Source organism: Montipora capricornis, chromosome 14, assembly GCF_036669925.1.
Source record: "Montipora capricornis isolate CH-2021 chromosome 14, ASM3666992v2, whole genome shotgun sequence".
Taxonomy (NCBI): Eukaryota; Metazoa; Cnidaria; class Anthozoa; order Scleractinia; family Acroporidae; genus Montipora; species Montipora capricornis.
The window spans coordinates 28,952,349-28,974,848 of NC_090896.1; the positions used below are offsets into that span (position 1 = coordinate 28,952,349).

General features: G+C 39.1%; 2 protein-coding genes across 5 annotated transcripts in view; both read left to right on the forward strand.

The window, feature by feature from the left end:
- LOC138033651 (tetratricopeptide repeat protein 28-like) overlaps nt 1–22,500 on the forward strand; it is a 63,241-nt gene that overhangs the window by 5,540 nt on the left and 35,201 nt on the right. The window contains exons 2-3 of one of the 4 annotated variants that reach the window (XM_068881444.1): nt 5,864–5,912; nt 6,594–6,641. The exons of 1 other annotated variant lie outside the window; for it this stretch is intronic. The gene's annotated coding sequence lies outside the window, so the exon portion shown is untranslated. Of the gene's footprint in view, nt 1–5,863; nt 5,913–5,976; nt 6,076–6,593; nt 6,642–22,500 lie in introns of those variants that run through there. 2 more of the 4 variants (XR_011128639.1, XR_011128640.1) reach the window with 2 other exon arrangements.
- LOC138031839 (uncharacterized) lies at nt 2,348–3,271 on the forward strand. The gene has a single exon (XM_068879463.1). The coding sequence runs from the start codon at nt 2,348–2,350 to the stop codon at nt 3,269–3,271; it is 924 nt and encodes a 307-aa protein (XP_068735564.1).

Genomic DNA, 22,500 nt, shown 5'->3' on the forward strand with positions numbered 1-22,500 from the left:
GGTCCAGATTTTGGACAGGACGGCTGATTGGCTCCGAACGACCACCTGAGGGACAGACGCTACAATTGGTCGACAAGAATAGACCAGCACGTGAAAGAATATTGTTGACATCACGTAAGCGTACTGCCAGAAGTGTTGTGATGGCGGTTTGTGAAAGTTTGGGGAAGGCACTGAAGGAAAGTATAAGCAATGTACTAGAAAGTTTTGACGGTGTAGAGAAGTTAAGTGATGTGCAAACAAGTGGGGTATTTAATTTTATTCAACGCAAGGACGTTCTTGCTGTCTTGCCAACCGGTTCCGGTAAATCGTTGTTGTTTCAGCTTATTCCGGGTCTTTGTTTACGTCTTAACCAAATGGGATACTGCGACTATCCGAAAAGTGCAATTGTGATTGTTGTTTGCCCGTTGAATGCCCTAATCGAATGCCATTTGAAGGAGTTACGACAGCGGGGAATTTCATGTACTTGTTTATCCGGAGATGACGTCCATGTGATTGGCATAAATGTAATCCGATAAAAAAGCTCAAAGGTCAACGGGGACGGTAAAAAGCACCGCTCCGTGCCAGAGGTTTTTCTCGCGGCTTCGCCGCTCGTGGCTTCGGCCTACGGCCGAAGCTGTGTCGGCCTTTGGCCGACACCGAAAATTCCCGCCGCACGCGAGAAAAACCTCTGGTGCCCAGGGTAGGGACTGTCTGAATTATGTTGATCTCTTTTTAGCTGACTAAACATTCACTCTGACGAAGGGCTAACACTCGAAACGTCAGCTTTCCAAATCATTCATGGTGGTAATTCCACCTTTATCAAAATATTTGATAAAACCAAATTTTCCTGTTAACCGTGACACTGTATGCAATCAATGTAACATGGAGACAATTTAGCATGTAACGGGGTCCATCATGCGTGAGCCTAAGTGTTGAAGCCTTTCGAAGAATAGGTTATTGGCTAAGCTCTTCTGACCCTACAATTTACCAGTTTAATAAATTATATACTAGCCCAAAACAGTGATGTGAAAGTTAACCAACAGGTACCCAATTTACTGTGGCCATAATAATCCTCTGAAAATGAGAACCCAAAAGTTGTTTTTCAGTAGCTGTGTACCAGCAGGAGAATCCTTCAAGCTCTCCTCTGGATAAGAAACTATCCAGAAGATGCAGGTTGTCAAGATCACTTGAGATTGAACTTGACAGAAATGTATCCATTTTTTGGATAGCCCCCCCTCCTCCCTTTATCCCCATTTTTCATCAGGGGCTGTAGTCCCTTTTCATCAGGGGTTGCTCTCAACTGAAGCCTTTTGTATCAAGCTTAGTTGTATGATTATCTTATAACTAATGCAAACTAAACATGGAAGGAATCAAGTTCCAACTTTAATGCAATATTACACAAAGAAAATATACTTACAAATTTCATTATTGCAATAAGAGAATGTAACAAAAAAGTACGCGATAACCGGGTTAGCTGTTGGCTTAATCTTTTCTTCCTCACCACGGACATATTCAAAAGGAGTCAAGGCTTTGCGTTGTTAAACACATAAACAATAATTACACTGTAAACACATGAATCGATCGAGCTTAGTCAAAAATCCTGCGTAACATATAACCAGCTGACCTTGCTCCTTTTTTTCTCGCGTCCCACACCTGGTGAAGGACGGGCTCTGCTGCACAGACTTCCTTCTTTTAGATCGGATAACCGACTCGTGCTCAGCTTTCGAATGAACTACCGTCTTTATAAACTCCTGAAATGTCGTGACCGCAACGTAGCAAGATCTACATATTCGCGATGGTAATAAACCATCGTCGACAGAAATTTATTTTCAAACCAGAAAACTCTTCTCAATCCCGTACGATTCCTTCCCTAATTGTCTTTTCACCAAATAAATCCAAAGGATGGTTGTTACTAATAATATATCTGTTGCAAGTACGGCAAACAGAAAATAGAATCCCTTCGGCCACTCTCTTCCGATTTCTTCCGGTTATCATTTTTATTGTGTTCCCATCTGACCAATCAGTGGGGACTTTACGAACGAGGACGCGACGCAGTTTTGAAACACCGAAACCGAGAAGGGTCCGGGGCGAGAACGCCGTCACGAAAGCGGGAAAAACAAAGTTACGGATGCGAACGGGACGACAGCCCAGAGACAGAGCAGCGCAAATCCTTCAAACTCTGCCAAACACACTTTCGTTTTATGGCTGGTATCAGCTATACTTCATACAATGGCAACATTCAGAGAGGCAAGGGAAGCTTTATTGTTTGCATATCAAGATGGAAGCATTGATGATACAGAGTTCGCCCTGTTCCTCTGGAAATCTCGAATTTCCTTACTGGAAGTATGGTCGTTTCGATCTTGATTCTATGACAGATGATGAGTGTAAGGCTGAGTTTCGCTTTTTTAAGAACGATATTTATTTACTTGGAGAAGTTCTTGATATTCCAGACATAATGAAATGCCCCAATGGCGTTCTTGTGGACGGAAGGGAGGCTTTAAGTGCGTTGTTGAAGCGTTTTGCCTACCCGTGTCGGTTTGCAGATATGGTACCTCGATTCGGGAGACCTATTCCACAACTTTGCATGATTACAAACCGTTTGATGGACTATGTATTCAATGAATATAGCCACCTACTCACACAGTTATGTCAGCCATGGCTTTCCAGGGACCGTCTCCGTCATTTTGCTGCCACTATACATGATAAGGGAGCTCCACTCGAAAATTGTTGGGGTTTCATAGATGGAACAGTGAGACCCCTATGTAAGCCAGATCAAAACCAGAGAATTCTCTATAACGGACATAAGAGGGTGCATGGGATAAAGTTTCAGTCGGTAGTTGCACCAAATGGGCTTATCGCAAGTCTGTTTGGTCCAGTCGAGGGCAGGAGACACGATAGTGGTATGCTAGTTGACTCAGGACTTCTGCAAGAATTATCGCAGTACTCGTTTGCACCGGATGGGACACCCTTATGCGTTTATGGCGACCCTGCTTACCCTTTGCGAGTTCATTTACAAGGGCCCTTCAAAGGCGCTAATTTGACACCAGCAGAAGAACTGTTCAACAAGGCCATGAGCCAAGTCAGAGTTTCGGTAGAATGGCTATTTGGGGACATCGTGAACTACTTTGCATTCCTAGATTTCAAGAAAAACTTAAAAATCGGCTTAAGTCCTGTTGGCAAAATGTACATTGTGTGTGCGCTCTTAAGAAACGCTCACAGTTGTCTTTATCAATCAAGTACTTCGAAGTTTTTTGGAATAGATCCACCCCAAATCCAGGACTATTTTAATTAGGTTTCTGAAGACGAATGCAATACAGAGAGACCCAAATTCATGACCTTTATATATATCAGTGTTCGGCTACTTACTTGTTCGTAATTCTATTTTGCAAGAGAGATTTTCATTTTAGAAATGTGACCTTAATATTTGGCCCACAATTATTCTTGGAAAAAGGTTTGCCTCATCAGCCCCTCTACATACTCCCTCCCCTAGATTCCCTAGGGATTTTTTTAAAATATGTTTTCAAATAAATGAAGTATCACTAGTTGCTTTTATAGCAGACTGAAAATACAGAATTTTTATGTAGTTTATGCAACAGATCTAGAATAAAAATTTTCACCAATTTGTTCAACTCTTCTAGCCAGAAAATATTTCGAATATGTCAAATATAAAAGGGAATTTTAAGGCAACGAGTCTGTCATCCAATGAGATAACAATTATTAAAGGAAATAAGGAAAGGCGGGCTCCTCGGCACAAGAAAAATGCGGTGCCACTGTTGAAATACAACCACTGATCGCTGACAGAAAACGTTTGTCGTGACACTTATCAAAACAAGCACAAAATTTAATAAAATATAAAAACTGGCTTGCAATTGCCCAGTTAAAAATCAAACGACAGTTCTACCAGCATTACTTGTGAATTTAAAGTAAATTAGGTGGCTATTTATTCACAAGTTTGTCCAACAAACTCATCAGTGCTTTAGTTTGATCTTGTTGCTGTCTCAACATCAGTTGTTGTGATGCTAAGAGTTGCTGTAGCGGCTGCTGTTGTTGTTGCTCTTGCATCAGCCGCATCATTTCACTTTGTTGTTGTTGAAACTGACGTTGCTGGTCAATGCTCGCCTGTAGACGTTTTTGATCCAAATCGTGTTGCTCTTTTTTCAGTTGAAGTTCCTCAAGTTTAAGTTCCTGGTCTTTTTCCGCTTTTTTGGACAGGAATAACATGGTCTCGCTGCCACTTCTCCGTTCTCTTTTCTTTACTATTTGCTGATCATTTTCATCGGAATGTCTCTTCATTGTCTCCGACACTTTCTCGAGTGCTTTAAGTCTCATATCTGTGGCCTTTGCCCTCTATTTCTAAGCCTTTCCTTTCACACTTTCGTCGTCCTCTTTCATTTCTGCATCAGCTGTTTCTTCGAGCGCTAAAATTTCTTCCACCAAGTTTTCAAGTTCTGTGGGCTCGGGCGGCGCGATGCCCGAGCTCCTTTCCTCAGCTCTCAATTTCTTTTTGATTCGTTTAATTAAAATACCCACATGATCCCTCACGGACCTTTTGTCCACAACAAAGACAGGCTTGGGACAGGTATTCAAAGTGTTGGCTATTCTATCCCAAATTTCGCTTCTTTGCGACGAACCCTTTCTTGTTTTGTACGGATTGTCGGAAACACCCTCCTGCATAACAGGATATCGTGCTCGCTTGTCCAGTACATCACATTACTGCTTGAAAAAAAAAAGAAATCTGTTTTACTTTGTTTTCAACGAAGATAAACTTTAAACTCACTTTAATCTTATAATTAAGCAGGACGGGAAATTGAATCTTCTAATAAACAAAAATTAGACTTACCTGCCAGTTCTCGACTTTTGTATCGAACTCGGCGGGTCTGCGTGTTGTCCATTCATCATAGCACGGTAAACAATTGATTTACAGTAGGCAAATTAAAATGTTTTTTTGGTATTTTTTTACAACAAATGACATTTTTACGGACTTAGGAAAACAGCTTTGCTTGTAAAGAAGAAAAAGTAAATTGAATTCTAGGTCAAATTGCGGAGAAACTACTCACGTTTTCTCGAAACGCTGCAAGTGCAAACCTCGTGCTCTGAACGTGAAGAAGACGCGTTGTCGTTTAGCGCCAAGCATGCGCAGTGACGCACTTTGTGAACAAATTACTTCCGGTGACGTTTTAGGCTGCATCGCGTTCTGCTTCGTAAACTCCCTAGTGGCGAGAACGGATTGGAACCTGCCAGAGCTCTCAATCCGAGGCGCTGGCCAAAAGGATCGCAGCTCTGGGAACGAGAATGGGTTGTGGCGTGAATCAAGCAAGCGCCGCTAGATTTTCTCCCAACGCTGTCATTATAAAGCCTTATTGTCGTCTCAACATCGAACTAAATTTTTTGGATATACATAATATTTCTTTCAAGAATACAGGGTTTTTTTGGTGCCTTTCTTTTCTATGGCTCATTTGCTGCTTTGCGCGTGATTTATTCCCGATTTCCTTCTCATTATTTATTATATTTTTGCGCCTTTTTAAACGGCCCAGGGATTGCTTTGAGAACTAAAATGAAAAGGGTCTTAGTTTTCCGGGTCTTAGTTTTCCGGGTCTTAGGTTTCCGAGTCTTAGTTTTCCGGGTCTTAGGTCTTAGGTCTTAGTTTTTCTTAGTGTTCGTTATGCACCAGTCAATGTAAACCACGGCCCCCCGACCCCCTGGACATATAAGATGACATTCCATCACGTATTTATTTATTTAGACTTGGTCTGCATTTTGTACCCGGTCTGCAGTCTGCAGTCTGCATTTTGTACCTAGTCTGCATTTTGTACCCGGTCTGCAGTCTGCAGTCTGCAGTCTGCGTTTTGTACTGACCGTATTTATCCCTTAATTTTTTGTTCAGCCGGATTCATTATTCCTGCTCACAAGGTTTTAAAGAGGAACATTGCAAGGTATTTGGTAATATTAGCTTGCTGGGTGTAATCAGATATTTGTCTGTCGTTGCAAGGTAATATTAGCTTGAGGGGTCACGGTGCAAAATTATTTGTTTCTTGTGTGATCGAACTACAATGTTTGTACTGCCCTCCATTCTTTTCTTGCACATCGAGAAAGTAAGTAAGTAAATGATGTATCTTGAATTGTTCCTGAACAGAGAGGGTTTTTAGTTTTTGAATCCGCTTAGATTCAAAATTGAGGGTGTCACAAAGCAAATGACGATGAAGAATGCATTCAATCAGTTTTAGCCATAACAAACCCTTAATATCTACTCGCTTTAAAGTCTTATTAAAGCTAAGCAAGACCTGAGCCTCGTATAATGTACCCGTTCTCATTACAACTTTGAACCTCGCCGAACGAAACCATTACTTGAGTTTTTCGGAGCAATGGAACAGTCATCTCACCTCGAGAACTGCTTCACTGATCAGTTGCGCAGTTTGCTCGAGTATCACGGAAATGACTTCTCCTTGCTGCTCCATTTGTTAGTTCTCTTGAGAACTTTTCAGCTTTCCGCTCCAGTTCTACATTTTTAATGCATACTAGGCATAAGGGAATTTTGTTATGAATCGAAAGTTAAAAGTTTTCCTACAAGATTCGATAATGCATGGATAACCACATTAAATCATCAAATTTTGCAGAGTCATTTCTTGTCGTCGAGGACCTCGCATTGATTAGCATCCGTTTTGGTAAGTTGCTCACTGTTACTCATTTCGTAATAACACGAACAAGTAATTTATTTGTGATAAACCAGTTCTGATGAATTTTGCGTCACTTTTTGTCAGAATTCCTTATTTCAGTTTATTTTCTGAAGTGCTCACGGTCACTCATGATTAGTTGCGAATGACGCAAATGATCCACCAGTATTATTTATCCCTTAAATATTTTTTGCAGCCAGGTTCACTATTCCTGCTCAAAAGGTTTTAAAAAGGAACATTGCAAGGTGTTAAGTGATATTAGCTTGCTGGGTGTACCTGTAATAAGTTATTTGTCTGTCGGTTGATTGAACTGTGACTAGGTCACTTGTGTTCATTTTGTGTTTATTTTTATTCCAATTATTTTCAACTTCTTTTTATTATCCTAATTACTATTATTTGCTTGTTTGCCCACAATTACTCAATTTCCTCATATCTTTGCTTGTGTAGTTGTGTTATCCCCCACATTTCTCTTACCTAATTCCTGTTGTAACGACCAGTAAGTGATTTATCATAGGAAGCCTTTTTGCTTGCGGTTTTACGTTTTAGAATATTAAGCCGGTATTTAAGTTACCTGTCGAGTCTTTCCATCATCTTGCCCCAACGTCCGACAAGGGAGCGTAAAGAGCCTTTGGCAGGATGCGCGAGCTATAACTATGCCATATTAGCAGATATGATGGAGCTCTTTCACGCGACAGTAATCACGACATTTCTTCGCAAGCAACTAACTTACGTTGCTTTTTGTTGACATAAGCGAAGCAAGTCAACGCCGAAGTTTAAGTGTTTTGAGCTTCAAGTTTTCTCAAGTTTCTTCAAGTTTCCAGCTTCAAGTTTTCAACAAGTTTTTCTTCAAGTGTTTAACATTGTTTCAATGACTTCAAGGGCAGCACCAAGGTAACTATTTTGCCTCTGCATAACTAGTTTTAGATTACACGATTCTTTAGCCGTGCCGCTTTATCGTTAACTTTTCTGTAATCGTGTGTAACGTTTCTATTAAGTTTCTTTTTCTCTGTCAGAAGATGTAGTTTTAACTTGTCTACGTAACCAAACATTAATTTGTCCGTATTGTAATTTCACTTGTAAGTTCTTACCTCGTTACTGGGTTGCCTATGGCAAACCCAGTCGGAATCTGTGTTTAATTTCGTGGGTTTTTTTGTTATTACTGGGTTGCCTATGGGCAAACCCAGTCGAGGTCTGCGTTTGTTTGTTTTCTTTTTTTTCTTTTTTTTTTTTTCCGTGTCGGTAAAAGTCTTGCCTGTCACTCCCCTGGTAAGTGGTGTCTTTGTGTATAGAGCCTTCTGCGCGTATTTTTTTAAGGTACGAGAGGGTAGTGGAACTGCGTAGATTTCTCTGGTGGACACAGTAGAATCATTAACTTAGCCTGCAATGGCGTCGAAAGTCATGCAACGCGAATGGCGTTTTAGTGGATCCTTAAACAAAATATACCCTTATGGAGCTCAATAATGGAAATTCAGTTGGATAAACTAGGCATGAATCTCAAAAGCGACGAGTACTGGACTTCGACAACAATCTATCGCCCGTCGAGACGAAATCAAAGTGAGCAGTATTTACCTGAAGTACATGGTAATTTGACACAATTGAGTTTCTTGTCTTCACGCACGCAATGAAATAGGAAGAGGTTCTCGCCTCTAAGAGCAAATATGTTGTTTGTTTCAATAAAATTTTCGCTGGAAAAGGATTCTGTGGTATTTTCTGCCTTTGTGAATTATAATATCATGTTGTGTATTGAATTTTCGAGCTGAAGGTTGAAATGTGATATGGGAGAAGTTTTTTAGTATTGCTCTGTAAGCAGGAAGGGTTCACAGGCCTGTTGGAAGCGTGCTTGAGTTTCAACAAAATGAGCCCCAAAATCAGTGAAAACTTGTGACGCAGATGAATAATAAAATAGCTGCTATTTCCAAAATGATGGAATTACCTGGTGATAAATAACGTCGTACGCGTCTTGGAGAGTAAATTTTGACTTTGCATAAATAAGAGTTGGGCGATTGTGATCTTTGTTTTGACTTCGCTCATTTCATTGTCAAACTTTATAAGACTTGACAGAAAAAGAAACTTACAAAAACCCGGTATCTTGCCATCATTTGACACAGATGCTTCACTGTTTGGCGAGTAAACATGCCGCGGTAACTTAATCACGGCGCCCGCTGAATTCCGGCCATGTCACTTTCGATTTTGCAATTTACTTGAACGTAGCAAAAATCTCCCAAAATGTTTGTCGCTGATCGTAACTTTTTATATTCTATATTCACGGTTCAAAATTAATGTTGTTTTCATGTCGTAAATATTTTATTCTCGATCGACCGTCCGGGAAACTTCCTTCTGCTCTTTCTGAAAACTGTGTATCAATAGTTATTTGCTTTTTCATCAATATTTGTTTTGCATAAAGCAAGCTAACAGAATCTGTACCTTGCTGAGTTCGCATTTGTTAGCGTTAATAGTATTTTCGGTCAGATCATACTGTTTTTTATGAGGGGTTTATTGTTTTGGTCTCCCATCCTAACACTAACCCCGCGAAACAAGACTTGACTTCAGTGAAGTTTAGTAATATAAATCTGTCAGATGCTCAGAGGGCACACTTGTGGTGCAAAGAAGTTGTGAGGGAACTTGAAAATCGTCATCATGTCAGCCCAGAAGCCAATGTTTCTCGCTTCTCTTTTATTTGTTGTTCTTCAGAGACTGGAATGCTGTATTTCAATACCACACAATTCAGTGCCTTCTGATTTTCTGTAGCACGTACCATAGGCAACCCAGTGTATGCTTCACAGAAGCATCTCGTTTATTTTTTTCCGTGTCGGTAAAAGTCTTGCCTGTCACTCCCCTGCTAAGTGGTGGCTTTGTGCATAGAGCCTTCTGCGCGTATTTTCTTAGGATCGAGAGGGTAGTGGGAAATGCGTAGATTTCTCTGGTGGACACAGTAGAACGATTACTTAACCGGCAATGGCGTCGAAAGTCATGTAACGCCAATGGGGTTTTAGTGGATCTTTGAACAAAATATACCCTTATGAAGCTCATGAATGGCAGGTCAATTGGATATACAGGCGGTGGAATCTTAAAAGCGACGAATAATGGACTTCGACAACAATCTATCGCCCGTCGAGCCGAAATCAAAGTGAGCTGTATTTACCTGAAGTACATGGTAATTTGACACGATTGAGTTTCTTGCCTTCACGCACGCAATGAAATAGGAAGAGGTTCTCGCCTCTAAGAGCAAATATGTTGTTTGTTTCAATAAATTTTTCGCTGGAAAAGGATTCTGTGGTATTTTCTACCTTTGTGAATTATAATATCATGTTGTGTATTGAATTTTCGAGCTTAAGGTTGAAATGTGATATGGGAGAAGTTTTTTAGTATTGCTTTGTAAGCTGGAAGGGTTCACAGGCCTGTTGGAAGCGTGCTTGAGTTTCAAGAAAATGAGCCCCAAAATCAGTGAAGAATTGTGACGCAGTTGAATAATAAAGTAGCTGCTATTTCCAAAATGATGGAATTACCTGGTGATAAATAACGTCGTACGCGTCTTGGAGAGTAAATTTTGATTTTGCATAAACAAGACTTGGGCGATTGTGATCTTTGTTTTGACTTCGCTCATTTCATTGTCAAACTTTATAAGACTTGACAGAAAAAGAAACTTACAAAAACCCGGTATCTTGCCATCATTTGACACAGATACCTCACTGTTTGGCGAGTAAACATGCCGCGGTAACTTCATCACGGGCGCCCGCTGAATTCCGGCGATGCCACTTTCGATTTTGCGATTTATTTCTGCAGCCAAAACGTACAAAAACAAAATTGAACGTTAAAAAAATCCCCCAAAACGTTTGTCGCTGATCGTAACTTTTTATATTCTATATTCACCGTTCAAAATTAATGTTGTTTTCATGTCGTAAATATGTTATTCTCGAGCGATCGTCCTGGAAACTTCCTTCCGCTCTTTCTGAAAACTGTGTATCAATATTTATTTACTTTTGCATCAATATTTGTTTTTGCATAAAGCAAGCTAACAAAATCTGTACCTTGCTGAGTTTGCATTTGTTAGCGTTAATAGTATTTTCGGTCCGATGCTTCTGTTTTAAGAGGGGTATATTATTTTGGTCTCCCATCCAAACACTAACCCCGCCGAACAGGGATAACTTCAGTGAACTTCGGTATTACAAAGCTGTCAGATGCTTAGAGGGCACGCTTAAACTCGTGGTCAAAAAAGGGTTTATCAACATGTCAGCCCAGAAGCCAGTGTTTCTCACTTCCCATTTATTTTCTTCAATCTTTCTGGGTTCAGTACTTTGCTAGTAACCACATGTCTTCTCAGACTATTTACCCAAGACTTCTACCATGGCACTGCAATGATAGACAATACCAAAACAATATCGTGCACTGTTAGAGCTACATATTACGCAAGGACAGATCTGTTTCGTCGTACGAACGTGTGAGGACCTGTGAGCCAAAGGGCCTCTTCTGGTATGACTTCTTAATGACCTAGAAAAAAATTGTTTGGAACGGTGCACGTACCACAGGCAACCCAGTGTACCCTCACGGAGGGTCTAGTTACGATACGACTTTGTAATTTTGTGCGAACCTTTTTTCAGTTCTCACGGTGTTAATAAACTTTAACATCAGTTTGTGGACATTGTTGACGTAATCACTGGAGCTATACCTGTTGTGTAGGATTGGTAAACTCCTTCTTCCCATAGGTAAATCCTGTATTAGTGGGTAGTAGATTTACCCCCTAGCCTTATTTGGTTTTTAGTTATTTTTCTATTTTCCTGAAATCCATTATAAATTGGCTACTCAGTAAGTTCAGTTGGTTCAGTTAATTTATCTGAAGAGTGTCAGTCTTCAAGACAAGTCATTTTCCAAAGCTTCTCAGATGTGTAGTTACTGGGTTGCCCTATGGCAATTCCAGTCGGAAAATGGGTAGATTTCTCCGTTTTATTTATTTTATTTTTTTCCATGTCGGTAAAAGTCTTGCCTGTCACTCCCCTGCTAAGTGGTGTTTTTGTGCATAGAGCCCTGCTGCGCGTATTTTCTTAGGATCGAGAGGGTAGTGGGAAATGCGTAGATTTCTCTGGTGGACACATTATAACGATTAACTTAACCGGCAATGGCGTCGAAAGTCATGTAGCGCGAATGGCGTTTTAGTAGATCTTTGAACAAAATATACCCTTATGAAGCTCAATAATGGCAAATTAATTGGATACTGAACAAGACAGGCGACAATATCGACAACAATCTGTCGCTCGTCGAGCCGTCTTTTACCAAGTGTGCTGTTATGTAGAACACTGAAGATTCGCAGGGCAGCGATAATAGTGAATTCAAAGACTAGACCAGGTGGATTGAATGGAATTTCAAGCGTTAAAATCGCTGAAAAGGTAAGATTATTGTCGAAGCGATGCCGCAATTGCGTGTCTTCACCACATGTTCCTTTGATCTCACATTATTGTGTTTTCCGTCAAAATATTCGCTTGTTTTCGCTTTCGCTCGAACATATTTACCTTTATTAGATGTCAAGTGAATAGTTTTATCCTCTGGGATGAATTTTCCGTCGAAAAATCGGTTATTTGGGCGGTCAGTGTAAAACGCAGACTGCAGACTGCAGACCGGGGGTAAAATGCAGACTGAGGGTAAAATAAATATTAATAATAAAAAAACGAGTCATAAGGATAAAATAAAGATTGTTTGAAAGACAATCCTGTTTTACATCTGTCAACAACTCACATTATCATGACTGCAGGTCGCTGCACCTTTTGGGGATGCGATCGTACGCGTTGAAATCATCTGTGCTTTGTTTTTGCGCTTCCAGATGCATTGCAATGTTCCAAATTATTTGTCACACCAGTACATGGAGTGAAATCGATCGAAAAACCAACAATTATTACTTCGGATACCTGAATAATCTCGGTTGTCTTTTTTCGGTGCAACGAAATGCACAAAGAATTTCATGTATTCCGAGCAATTAGGACGCGGGGATTTCATTGGTTAAGCTATGCGTGATAACCCCTAGGGAAAGGTTATAATTGAAACTTACATCTTCCAGATGCAAAACAAACGAACTTGTGAACTAAAGGATAAACATAACGTACACGAAAGCGAATGAAAGGATCCTAATAAGAAATTTTTACACCTCAGTGATACTGGCTTAAGCCGACTGAATTGAAACGTTAAATGGTTGCAAAATCCACGTTATCTCTGTCTTTGTTAATTGGTATTGTAGCCATGCGTGTCAAAATAAATTGAGTTATTGGGTAATTATTCGATTACTTTGTTCAGTGCAGCAAAATGGACAGTTGAATTACGGGGTGGTGACTTCTTTGCCTAAAAGCAACTCACTTGACGAAACTATCCTTTTTCCAACAACAACAAGGATTCAAACAGCTTCAATTCTTACAGAGTTCGATGAAAATCCGGATTTAAAACATGCGGTGGGGCAACCAAAGCGATGGGAGCTGTGTTGGGGTTTCAGTGTGAAAGTACAAACGGCTACTAACACTGTAATAACTCTTTTTTCATTATTATTTTATTAACGCACAGTCTGCAGTCTGTAGTCTGGATTTTACCCTCTGTCTGTATTTTACCCCTGGTCTGCAGTCTGCGTTTTACACTGACCGGTTATTTAGGTGGTTTTTGGCAACAGAGGTTAATTATTAATTCGTAATGCGATCGCTTCCGTTGCCGTTAGCAATGGGTCGCAAATTTGACACTTTTATCGCATTATCTATTATTCCTAAAAATCTAAAAATACTCGTGCCTCATCAGTTTTCGGTCGAATTTATGTCCAAGAAAGCAGATAAATTGCCCAAAATTTTAGTTTTGCATCCAAAATTTCGTAATCAACGCTAAAATGACCAAATTTTGCCTGGAAAACATATTTTACTGTTATTTTTCTTAAATTTTTTCGTTCAACTTTCGCTTTTATAAAATGTTTCAGTTGTCTGTAAATAAGTTATATGCTGTTGGAAAGCTTATTTTCTTAGCTTTAAAATGATGTATTTTTTTCCCCCTAACTTTAAATTTTTTTGGAGAAAAACAAACATTTTTTGGCGATGGCTGATTTACCGCGGTTTTCTCGCGGTTGGGAAAGTAGGAAAAAGAGTTAGGCCGGCAGCCAGGTTTTTAACCTCAGACAAGGATCTGTTTCGTCGTACGAACGTGTGAGGACCTGTGAGCCAAAGAACCTCTGCTGGTATGACTTCTGGGTGACCCCTTAATAACTTCTTACTAACCGAGCGTGAGGGCCGTACTGCCAGGGAATTATTGGCCCGAGGTCGTGGTAGTACGGACCGAGCGCAGCGAGGTCCGTACAAAAACGACCCAGGGCCAATATTCCCCAGTACGGCTCGAGCTAGTTCGGTTAGTAAGTAGTTTATTATATGGTTTTTTTTATTACTCTTTGCTTTGTTTTTGCAAGCCCGTAATCGGCCCGTGGGCTAGTCACAATTAGCCAATCAGAGCGCGCGTTATATCGGCTACAAACCCCAACTTGAAAAAAATTGCCTGGAACGCTGCACGTAGCACAGGCAACCCAGTGTACCCTCACGGAGGGTCTAGTTATCAATAACATTTGGTATGTTATCAGCATTTTCCTATTTCTTCGTTATCCCTAGCCTTTAGTTTAGTTACTACATATAGCTTTCTGTTCTTGATTTTAGTTCTCAGCAGTGATTGCAAAATTTTATTTGCTATTGTCTAGGTTTATTACTGGGTTGCTGTATGGCAATCCCAGTTAAAAAATGGATTGCATTTGTTCGGTGTTATTATTTTTTTTCTTCCGTGTCGGTAAAAGTCTTGCCTGTCACTCCCCTGGTAAGTGGTATCTTTGTGCATAGAGCCTTCTGCGCGTATTTTCTCAGGATCGAGAGGGTAGTGGAACTGCGTAGATTTCTCTGGTGGACACAGTAGAATCATTAACTTAGCCTGCAATGGCGTCGAAAGTCATGTAACGCGAATGGCGTTTTAGTGGATCCTTAAACAAAATATACCCTTATGGAGCTCAATAATGGAAAGTCAGTTGGATAAACTACGCAGGCGGTGAAAACCAACATCTGGATTCTCAAAAGCGACGAGTAATGGACTTCGACAACAATCTGTCGCCCGTCGAGCAGAAATCAAAGTGAGCTGCATTTCTAAACTAATATTTACCAAGTGTGCTGTTATGTAGAACATTGAAACCAAATGGAAAATTCTCTGGTAACTTACGGGTTCAACAAAGACAGAGAACGAATCGAACACCTTAAGTGGATCTGTGATCAACTCTGCACAGTCTTCAGGTAAAAAAAATTGGAAATGTGACAGCCAAGAATTATTTGAAAGAAAGCTTGTCGACTATTTTGTGCTTCATTATTCAAGGAAAAGGTTCTTCATGGAAACGGTTTGATCCTGAAATTTTAGTTTGTTGTAATATTGCGCATATTTGACACGATTGAGTTTCTTCTCTTCACGCACGCAATAATAGCAAATATGTTGTTTGTTTCAAATAATTGTTCGCTGGAAAAGGTGGCCTTAAAGAATTCATCATGTTTTATGATATGTGTGCTGGATAGTTTTTATGGCAATAGTAACGCATTTTCTTGTTATTCAAGGAAAATGTTCTTCAGGAAAGGGCTTGAACCTGAAGTACATGGTAATTTGACACGATTGAGTTTCTTGTCTTCAAGCACGCAATGAAATAGGAAGAGGTTTTCGCCTCTAAGAGCAAATATGTTGTTTGTTTCAAAAAATTGTTCGCTGGAAAAGGTGGCCTTTATGAATTCATCATGTTATATAATATGCGAGCTTAACTGGATAGTTTTTATGGCAATAGTAAAGGATTTTCCTGTCAAAATGAGGTTAGCGTTTTTGTGTTGTGCTAACTTAATTAAATATAAATATACATTCTGCCTCGTGAGTTTGTTATTCTCGTTAACCAGCAATGGAAAGTCATTGCAACGCGAATGGCGTTTTAGTGCATCTTATGTTGTTTGTTGCAATAAAATGTTTCGCTGGAGAAGGATTCTGTGATATTTTCTGCCTTTGTGAATTATAATATCATGTTGTGTATTGAATTTTCGAGCTTAAGCTTGAAACGTGATACGGGAGGATATTTTTAGCGTAACTCTGTAGGCAGGAAAGGTTTCATGAAAATAAACAGGTCTGTTGGAAGCGTGCTTGAGTTTCAACAAAATGAGCCCCAAAATCAGCAAAAAATTGTGACGCCGGTGAATAATAAAGTAGCTGCTATTTGCAAAGTGATGGAATTACCTGGTGATAAATAACCTCGTCTTGGAGAGTAAATTTTTGACTTTGCAGAAACAATGGTGGGCGATTGTGATCTTTGTTTTCAATTCGTTCATTTATTGTCAAACTTTATAACACTTGAACGAAAAAGAAACTTACGAAAACCCGGTATCTTGCCATCATTTGACACAGATGCTTCACTGTTTGGCAAGTAAACATGCCGCGGTAACTTACTAGTAATCACGGCGCCCGCTGAATTCCGGAGATGTCACTTTCGATTTTGCGATTTATTTGTGCAGCCAAAACGTACAATAACAAAATTGAACGTAGCAAAACCTCCCAAAATGTTTGTCGCTGATCGTAACTGTTTATATTCTATAATCACGGTTCAAAATTAATGTTGTTTTCATGTCGTAAATATGTTATTCTCGAGCGACCGTCCTGGAAACTTCCTTCTGCTCTTTCTAAAACTGTGTATCAATATTTATTTACTTTTGCATCAATATTTGTTTTTGCATAAAGCAAGCTAACAAAATCTGTACCTTGCTAAGTTCGCATTTGTTAGCGTTAATAGTATTTTCGGTCCAATGCTTCTGTTTTACGAAGGCGTATATGTTTTTGGTCACCCATCCAGACACTAATCCCGCCGGAGAGGGTTAACTTTAGTACACTTTAGTATTACAAAGCTGTCAGATGCTTAGGGGGCACGCTATTTACTCTTTTCCCTAACTTTCCAACCGCGAGAAAGCCGCGGTAAATCTGCTATCGCCAAAAAATGTTATTTTTCTCAAAAAATATTTAAAGTTAGGGGGAAAAAAATACATCATTTTAAAGCTAAGAAAATAAGCTTTCCAACAGCATATAACTTATTTACAGACAACTGAAACCTTTTATAAAAGCGAAATTTGAACGAAAAATATCAAGAAAAATAATACAAAAAATAGTTTTCCAGGGAAAATTTGGTCATTTTAGCGTTGATTACGAATTTTTGGCTGGAAAATAAAATTTTCTTCAATTTATCTACTTTCTAGGACATAAATTTGACCGAAAACTGATGAGGCACGAATATTTTTGGATTTTTTAAAATAATCGGATTAGCGATAATTAGTAATGTGATAGGTGATGACAAATGTCAAATTTGCGACCCGTTGCTAACGGCAACGGAATGGATCGCATTACGAATAATTAACATCTGTTTGCCAAAAACCACCCAAATAACCGATTTTTCGACGGAAAATTCATCCCAGAGGATAAAACTATTCACGGGACATGTAATAAAGGTAAATATGTGCGAGCGAAAGCGAAAACAAGCGAATATTTTGAGGGAAAACACAATTCTGTGAGATCAAAGGACCATGTGCTCCAGACATGCAATTGTATCGCTAAATAATTAATCTTACCTTTTCAGCGATTTTAACGCTTGAAATCCCATCCAATGAACCACAAATCCATTTCTTTATCTATTCCGAAGCATGTAGTGTAATTTTTTGGCTGAAAAACTTTAGAAAAACCGCTTCGCGAGAGCTCCGCGATCGATTGAAAATTTGGTCATCCCATCGGCTCAAATGGGCCGGAATTAGAATGGCCGTCATGTAGGCGTCATGAAAGCTAGAAAGCCGAGATTTTCAGGGAAACTGGGGCTATATCTCCCCAGTAAACACGCCAAATTTCAGCGCGATCGAAGAAAATGACGGCGTTCTACGAATCCTACAATATCGACTCCTGAGGGAGTCATTTTTGGTGAGGACTAGGGAAAAGAGTTTTAAACTTGTGGTGAAAAGAAGTTTATCAACATGTCAGCCCAGAAGCCAATGTTTCTCACTTCCCATTTACTTTCTTAAATCTTTCTGGGTTCAGTACTTTGCTAGTAACCACATGTCTTCTGAGGCTATTTACCCAAGGCTTCTACCATGGCACTACAATGATAGACAATACCAAAAAAATATCGTGCACTGTTAGAGCTACATATTACGCAAGGACAGATTTTTTTCGTCGTACGAACGTGTGAGAACCTGTGCGCCAAAGGGCCTCTGCTGGTATGGCTTCTGGGTGACCCCTTAAATGGTGTTAATGACCCCCCAACTTGAAAAAATTGTCTGGAACGGTGCACGTACCACAGGCAACCCAGTGTACCCTCACGGAGGGTCTACTTTTTGTATGTTGACCTTTAGTCAGGCACAGCATGTGATTTGCGCCTTGAATATGTTTGCTGTTTTCCAATGAGTAATTGCTGTATTTTCGTCTAACGCTTTGTATCCTTTTAATTGCATTTGATTCCAAATGATCCGTTTGTTTCCATTATTTCACAATTACTAGTTTCAATGTACTATTGTGGGATTATTGTGCAATATGTAATTTGAAGCTCTTGCTATTTTCAAATCCATACTTCATACGAGATGCTTCCGTGAAGCATACACTGGGTTGCCTTTGGTACGTGTTACAGAAAATCAAAAGGCACTGAATTGTGTGGTATTGAACTACAGCATTCCAGTCTCTGAAAGAAATAAAAGAGAGCAGAAGGAATTTTCCGGGACGGTCGATCGAGAATAAAATATTTACGACATGAAAACAACATTAATTTTGAACCGTGAATATAGAATATAAAAAGTTACGATCAGCGACAAACATTTTGGGAGATTTTTGCTACGTTCAAATAAATCGCAAAATCGAAAGTGACATGGCCGGAATTCAGCGGGCGCCGTGATTAAGTTACCGCGGCATGTTTACTCGCCAAACAGTGAAGCATCTGTGTCAAATGATGGCAAGATACCGGGTTTTTGTAAGTTTCTTTTTCTGTCAAGTGTTATAAAGTTTTACAATAAAATGAGCGAAGTCAAAACAAAGATCACAATCGCCCAACTCTTGAGGTAATGATCATTTGTTTATGCAAAGTCAAAATTTACTCTCCAAGATGCGTACGACGTTATTTATCACAAGATAATTCCATCATTTTGGAAATAGCAGCTACTTTATTATTCATCGGCGTCACAATTTTTCACTGATTTTGGGGCTCATTTTGTTGAAACTCAAGCATGCTTCTAACAGGCCTGTGAACCCTTCCTGCTTACAGAGCAATACTAAAGAAATTCTCCCATATCACATTTCAACCTTAAGCTCGAAAATTCAATACACAACATGATATTATAATTCACAAAGGCAGAATCCTTTTCCAGCGAAATATCTATTTAAACAAACAACATATTTGCTCTTAGAGGCGAAAACCTCTTCCTATTTCATTCCGTGCGTGAAGACAAGAAACTCAATCGTGTCAAATTACCATGTACTTCAGATTTCCTGAAGAAACGTTTCCTTGAATAACATAAAAACTATCCAGTTAAGCTCGCATGTCATAAAACATGATGAATTCATAAAGGCCACCTTTTCCAGTGAACAATTTTTTGAAGCAATTACGTGCGTGAAGAGAAGAAACTCAATCGTGACAAATATGCGCAATATTGCAACAAACTAAATTTCAGGATCAAACTGTTTCCATGAAGAACCTTTTCCTTGAATAATGAAGCACAAAATAGACGACAAGCTTTCTTTCAAATACTTCTTGGCTGTCACATTTCCAATTATTTTCTTTACCTGAATACTGTGCAGAGTTGATCACAGATCCACTTAAGGTGTTCGATTCGTTCTCTGTCTTTGTTGAACCCATAAGTTACAAAAGAATTTTCCATTTGGTTTCAGTGTTCTACATAACAGCACACTTCAGCTCACTTTGATTTCGGCTCGACGGGCGATAGATTGTTGTCGAAGTCCATTACTCGTCGCTTTTAAGATTCCACCGCCTGTCTTGTTCAGTATTCAATTGACTTGCCAGTATTGAGCTTCATAAGGGTATATTTTGTTCAAAGATCCACTAAAACGCCATTCGCGTTACATGACTTTCGGCGCCATTGTCGGTTAAGTTTTATCATTCTACTGTGTCCACCAGAGAAATCTACGCATTTCCACTACCCTCTCTATCCTAAGAAAATACGAGCAGAAGGCTCTATGCACAAAGATACTACTTAGCAGGGGAGTGACAGGCAAGACTTTTACCAACACGGAAAAAAAGAAAAAAAAAAAGAAAAACACCCAACAAATGCCACCCATTTTCCGACTGGGATTGCCATACGGCAACCCAGTAATAATAGTTCTGAGATTATAACATTGTTTAGTTTGTTTACAATTTGAAGCCATTTTACTCGTTTTGTTGGTAATTTATTTGCCTTTTAGTTTGCAAGCATGTTTCGGCCAAACTCAACAAACAGGTTGATCATGTCAGTTTAGCATTACACTTTTAAAATTTTACCATTGTGTCAGTTACAGTATGTTTTCTATAATATCTTTGCTTAGTTTGAGTTTCACCTCCTTGCAAGGAACATTTAAGAGCGCCTCTCAGCAATTTTCACCAAAGACCATGCAAGATAAAAAACTCGAAAATTGCCAAACTTTGTCACAATAAAGGACTACCAAAACCATTTTTAGAAAAATGTTTTACTTTGTTTCGATAATTACTTTACCTGGACGGCGACTTTTTCGGTATGGGGCCTTACGAGCGAGTGAAAACAACTCCAAAATGTCGCTTGTTTGAAGCGCTCTTTTTGAAATAACGAATGAGTAACTTGAAAATCAAAACCACATGGCATAGCTAGAGTAAATCATTTACCCTTTAGCGCTGTTAACGGTACAATATACCAAAACTGCAATTTTGACCAAATTTTAAAACTTAACCTTTTTTAGATCGATTACAGACCCTTGCAAAACAAATCTGGAATATTCTGGTTATGTCCAGAATTTTTCTTAGAATATGACAGAAACAATTTCTAGAAATTCCTAGAATTTACCAGTTTCCTTTTCTGGAAAATTCTAGAATGTTAATGAAACATGCTAATTAGGGAAGAAATTGCCAGCTTTATTCCAGAAATCATAATCTGGGATCAAATCAGGTTTTTCCAGCTTTTTCCAGTTTGTTACAAATGCTGCTTTCTAGATTTTTCTAGAAAATTCCTGCATGCTATTAAATGAAAGCATGTGAAGATCATGTATTAATTTCCAGCTTTTTTCAAGGATATTCCAGTTTTTCATGATTTTTCTCTGCCTTTTCCCACCAGTTAATTTTATTCCTTGATGGTTTTAGCTTTTGGCTCCTTTAAGGCAATTCAGCCATTGGTAACTTTTAAAATTTATCACGAGTAACTTTACTAAGCTTCTTACTCTAAGCAGTCAAATGCACAACAAAAACAGGCATCATTTCTTGTCTGTATAAAGAACTACCAAAGATCATTGATTACTTTGTTTAACTATAAAGTTATTGGTCATTAGTGGTAATCAGGCAGTCACGTCTTGTACCTTCCCTTGTAGAACCAGACACTGTGTAATCCATGTAAATCCTATGTAACGACCATATGTAAATGGTATGTTATGATATACATAAATTGGATACAGAAGCCTTATTGAAAGGCTATGTTATACGTATGCCTCATCTATATATTTTGAAAGGAAATGCTATGTTTTAGCTAGTCAAATGGAACCTTTACATAGCATGTGTAAAGGCTATGTTATGGGGTTTTTGTGTCCAAAAATAAAAATAGTTTCAACATAGTTTCTACATAGATTCGAAACAGAAAATACACAACACATACATAATTATCCTGCTCCTATAAAATAATATTCCAGCAAATCAGAAATGTGCTGGAAACTACAAAAAATCCATTGTAGTCAAGCTATTAACAGTTATTACCATAGCTCACAGACAAAAAAAATAGACGACAGATTTCAAAGCAGTTACATTTTTTTATTGCATGAACCTAAACATTTAATTCATGCCAAAATCTTTGGATTGGGTTCTTGTTTTAAATTTAACTAGACCCTCCGTGAGGGTACACTGGGTTGCTTGTGGTACGTGCACCGTTCCAGACAATTTTTTTCAAGTTGGGGGGTCATTAAGACCATTTAAGGGGTCACCCAGAAGTCATACCAGCAGAGGCCCTTTGGCTCACAGGTCCTCACACGTTCGCACGACGAGACAGATCCTTTTCTGAGGTTAAAAACCTGGCTACCAGCCTATTAATTAATCATTTGTCAGAAAGAAGAAATTCCTCTCCTCTTTAGAAAAAATAGACACGTATTGCTTACATGTGGTAGTGAAGTAACACAGCAATTTATTCCATATAAAATGTCAACTGAGCTGTGTGTTGTCTTCCAGGAGATTCAAGTTGTCCTTGCGTAATATGTAGCTCTAACAGTGCACGATATTGATTTGGTATTGTCTATCATTTTAGTAGTGCCATGGTAGACGTCTTGGGTAAATAGCCTGAGAAGACATGTGGTTACTAGCAAAGTACTGAACCCAGAAAGATTGAAGAAAATAAATGGGAAGTGATAAACATTGGCTTCTGGGCTGACATATTGATAATTTTCAAGCTCCCTCACAACTTCTTTCACAACAAGTTTAAGCGTGCCTTCTGAGCATCTGACAGCTTTGTAATACTAAAGTTTACTAAAGTTAAATGCTATCCGGCGGGGTTAGTATCTGGATGGGTGACCTCAAACATATACCCCTTCGTAAAACAGAAGCATTGGACCGAAAATACTATTAACGCTAACAAGTGCGAAGTCAGCAAGGTACAGATTTTGT

Bases quoted from the DNA above. Each gene is read 5' to 3' on its own strand.
- LOC138031839 (XM_068879463.1), top strand. From the start codon at position 2,348: ATGACAGATGATGAGTGTAAGGCTGAGTTTCGCTTTTTTAAGAACGAT.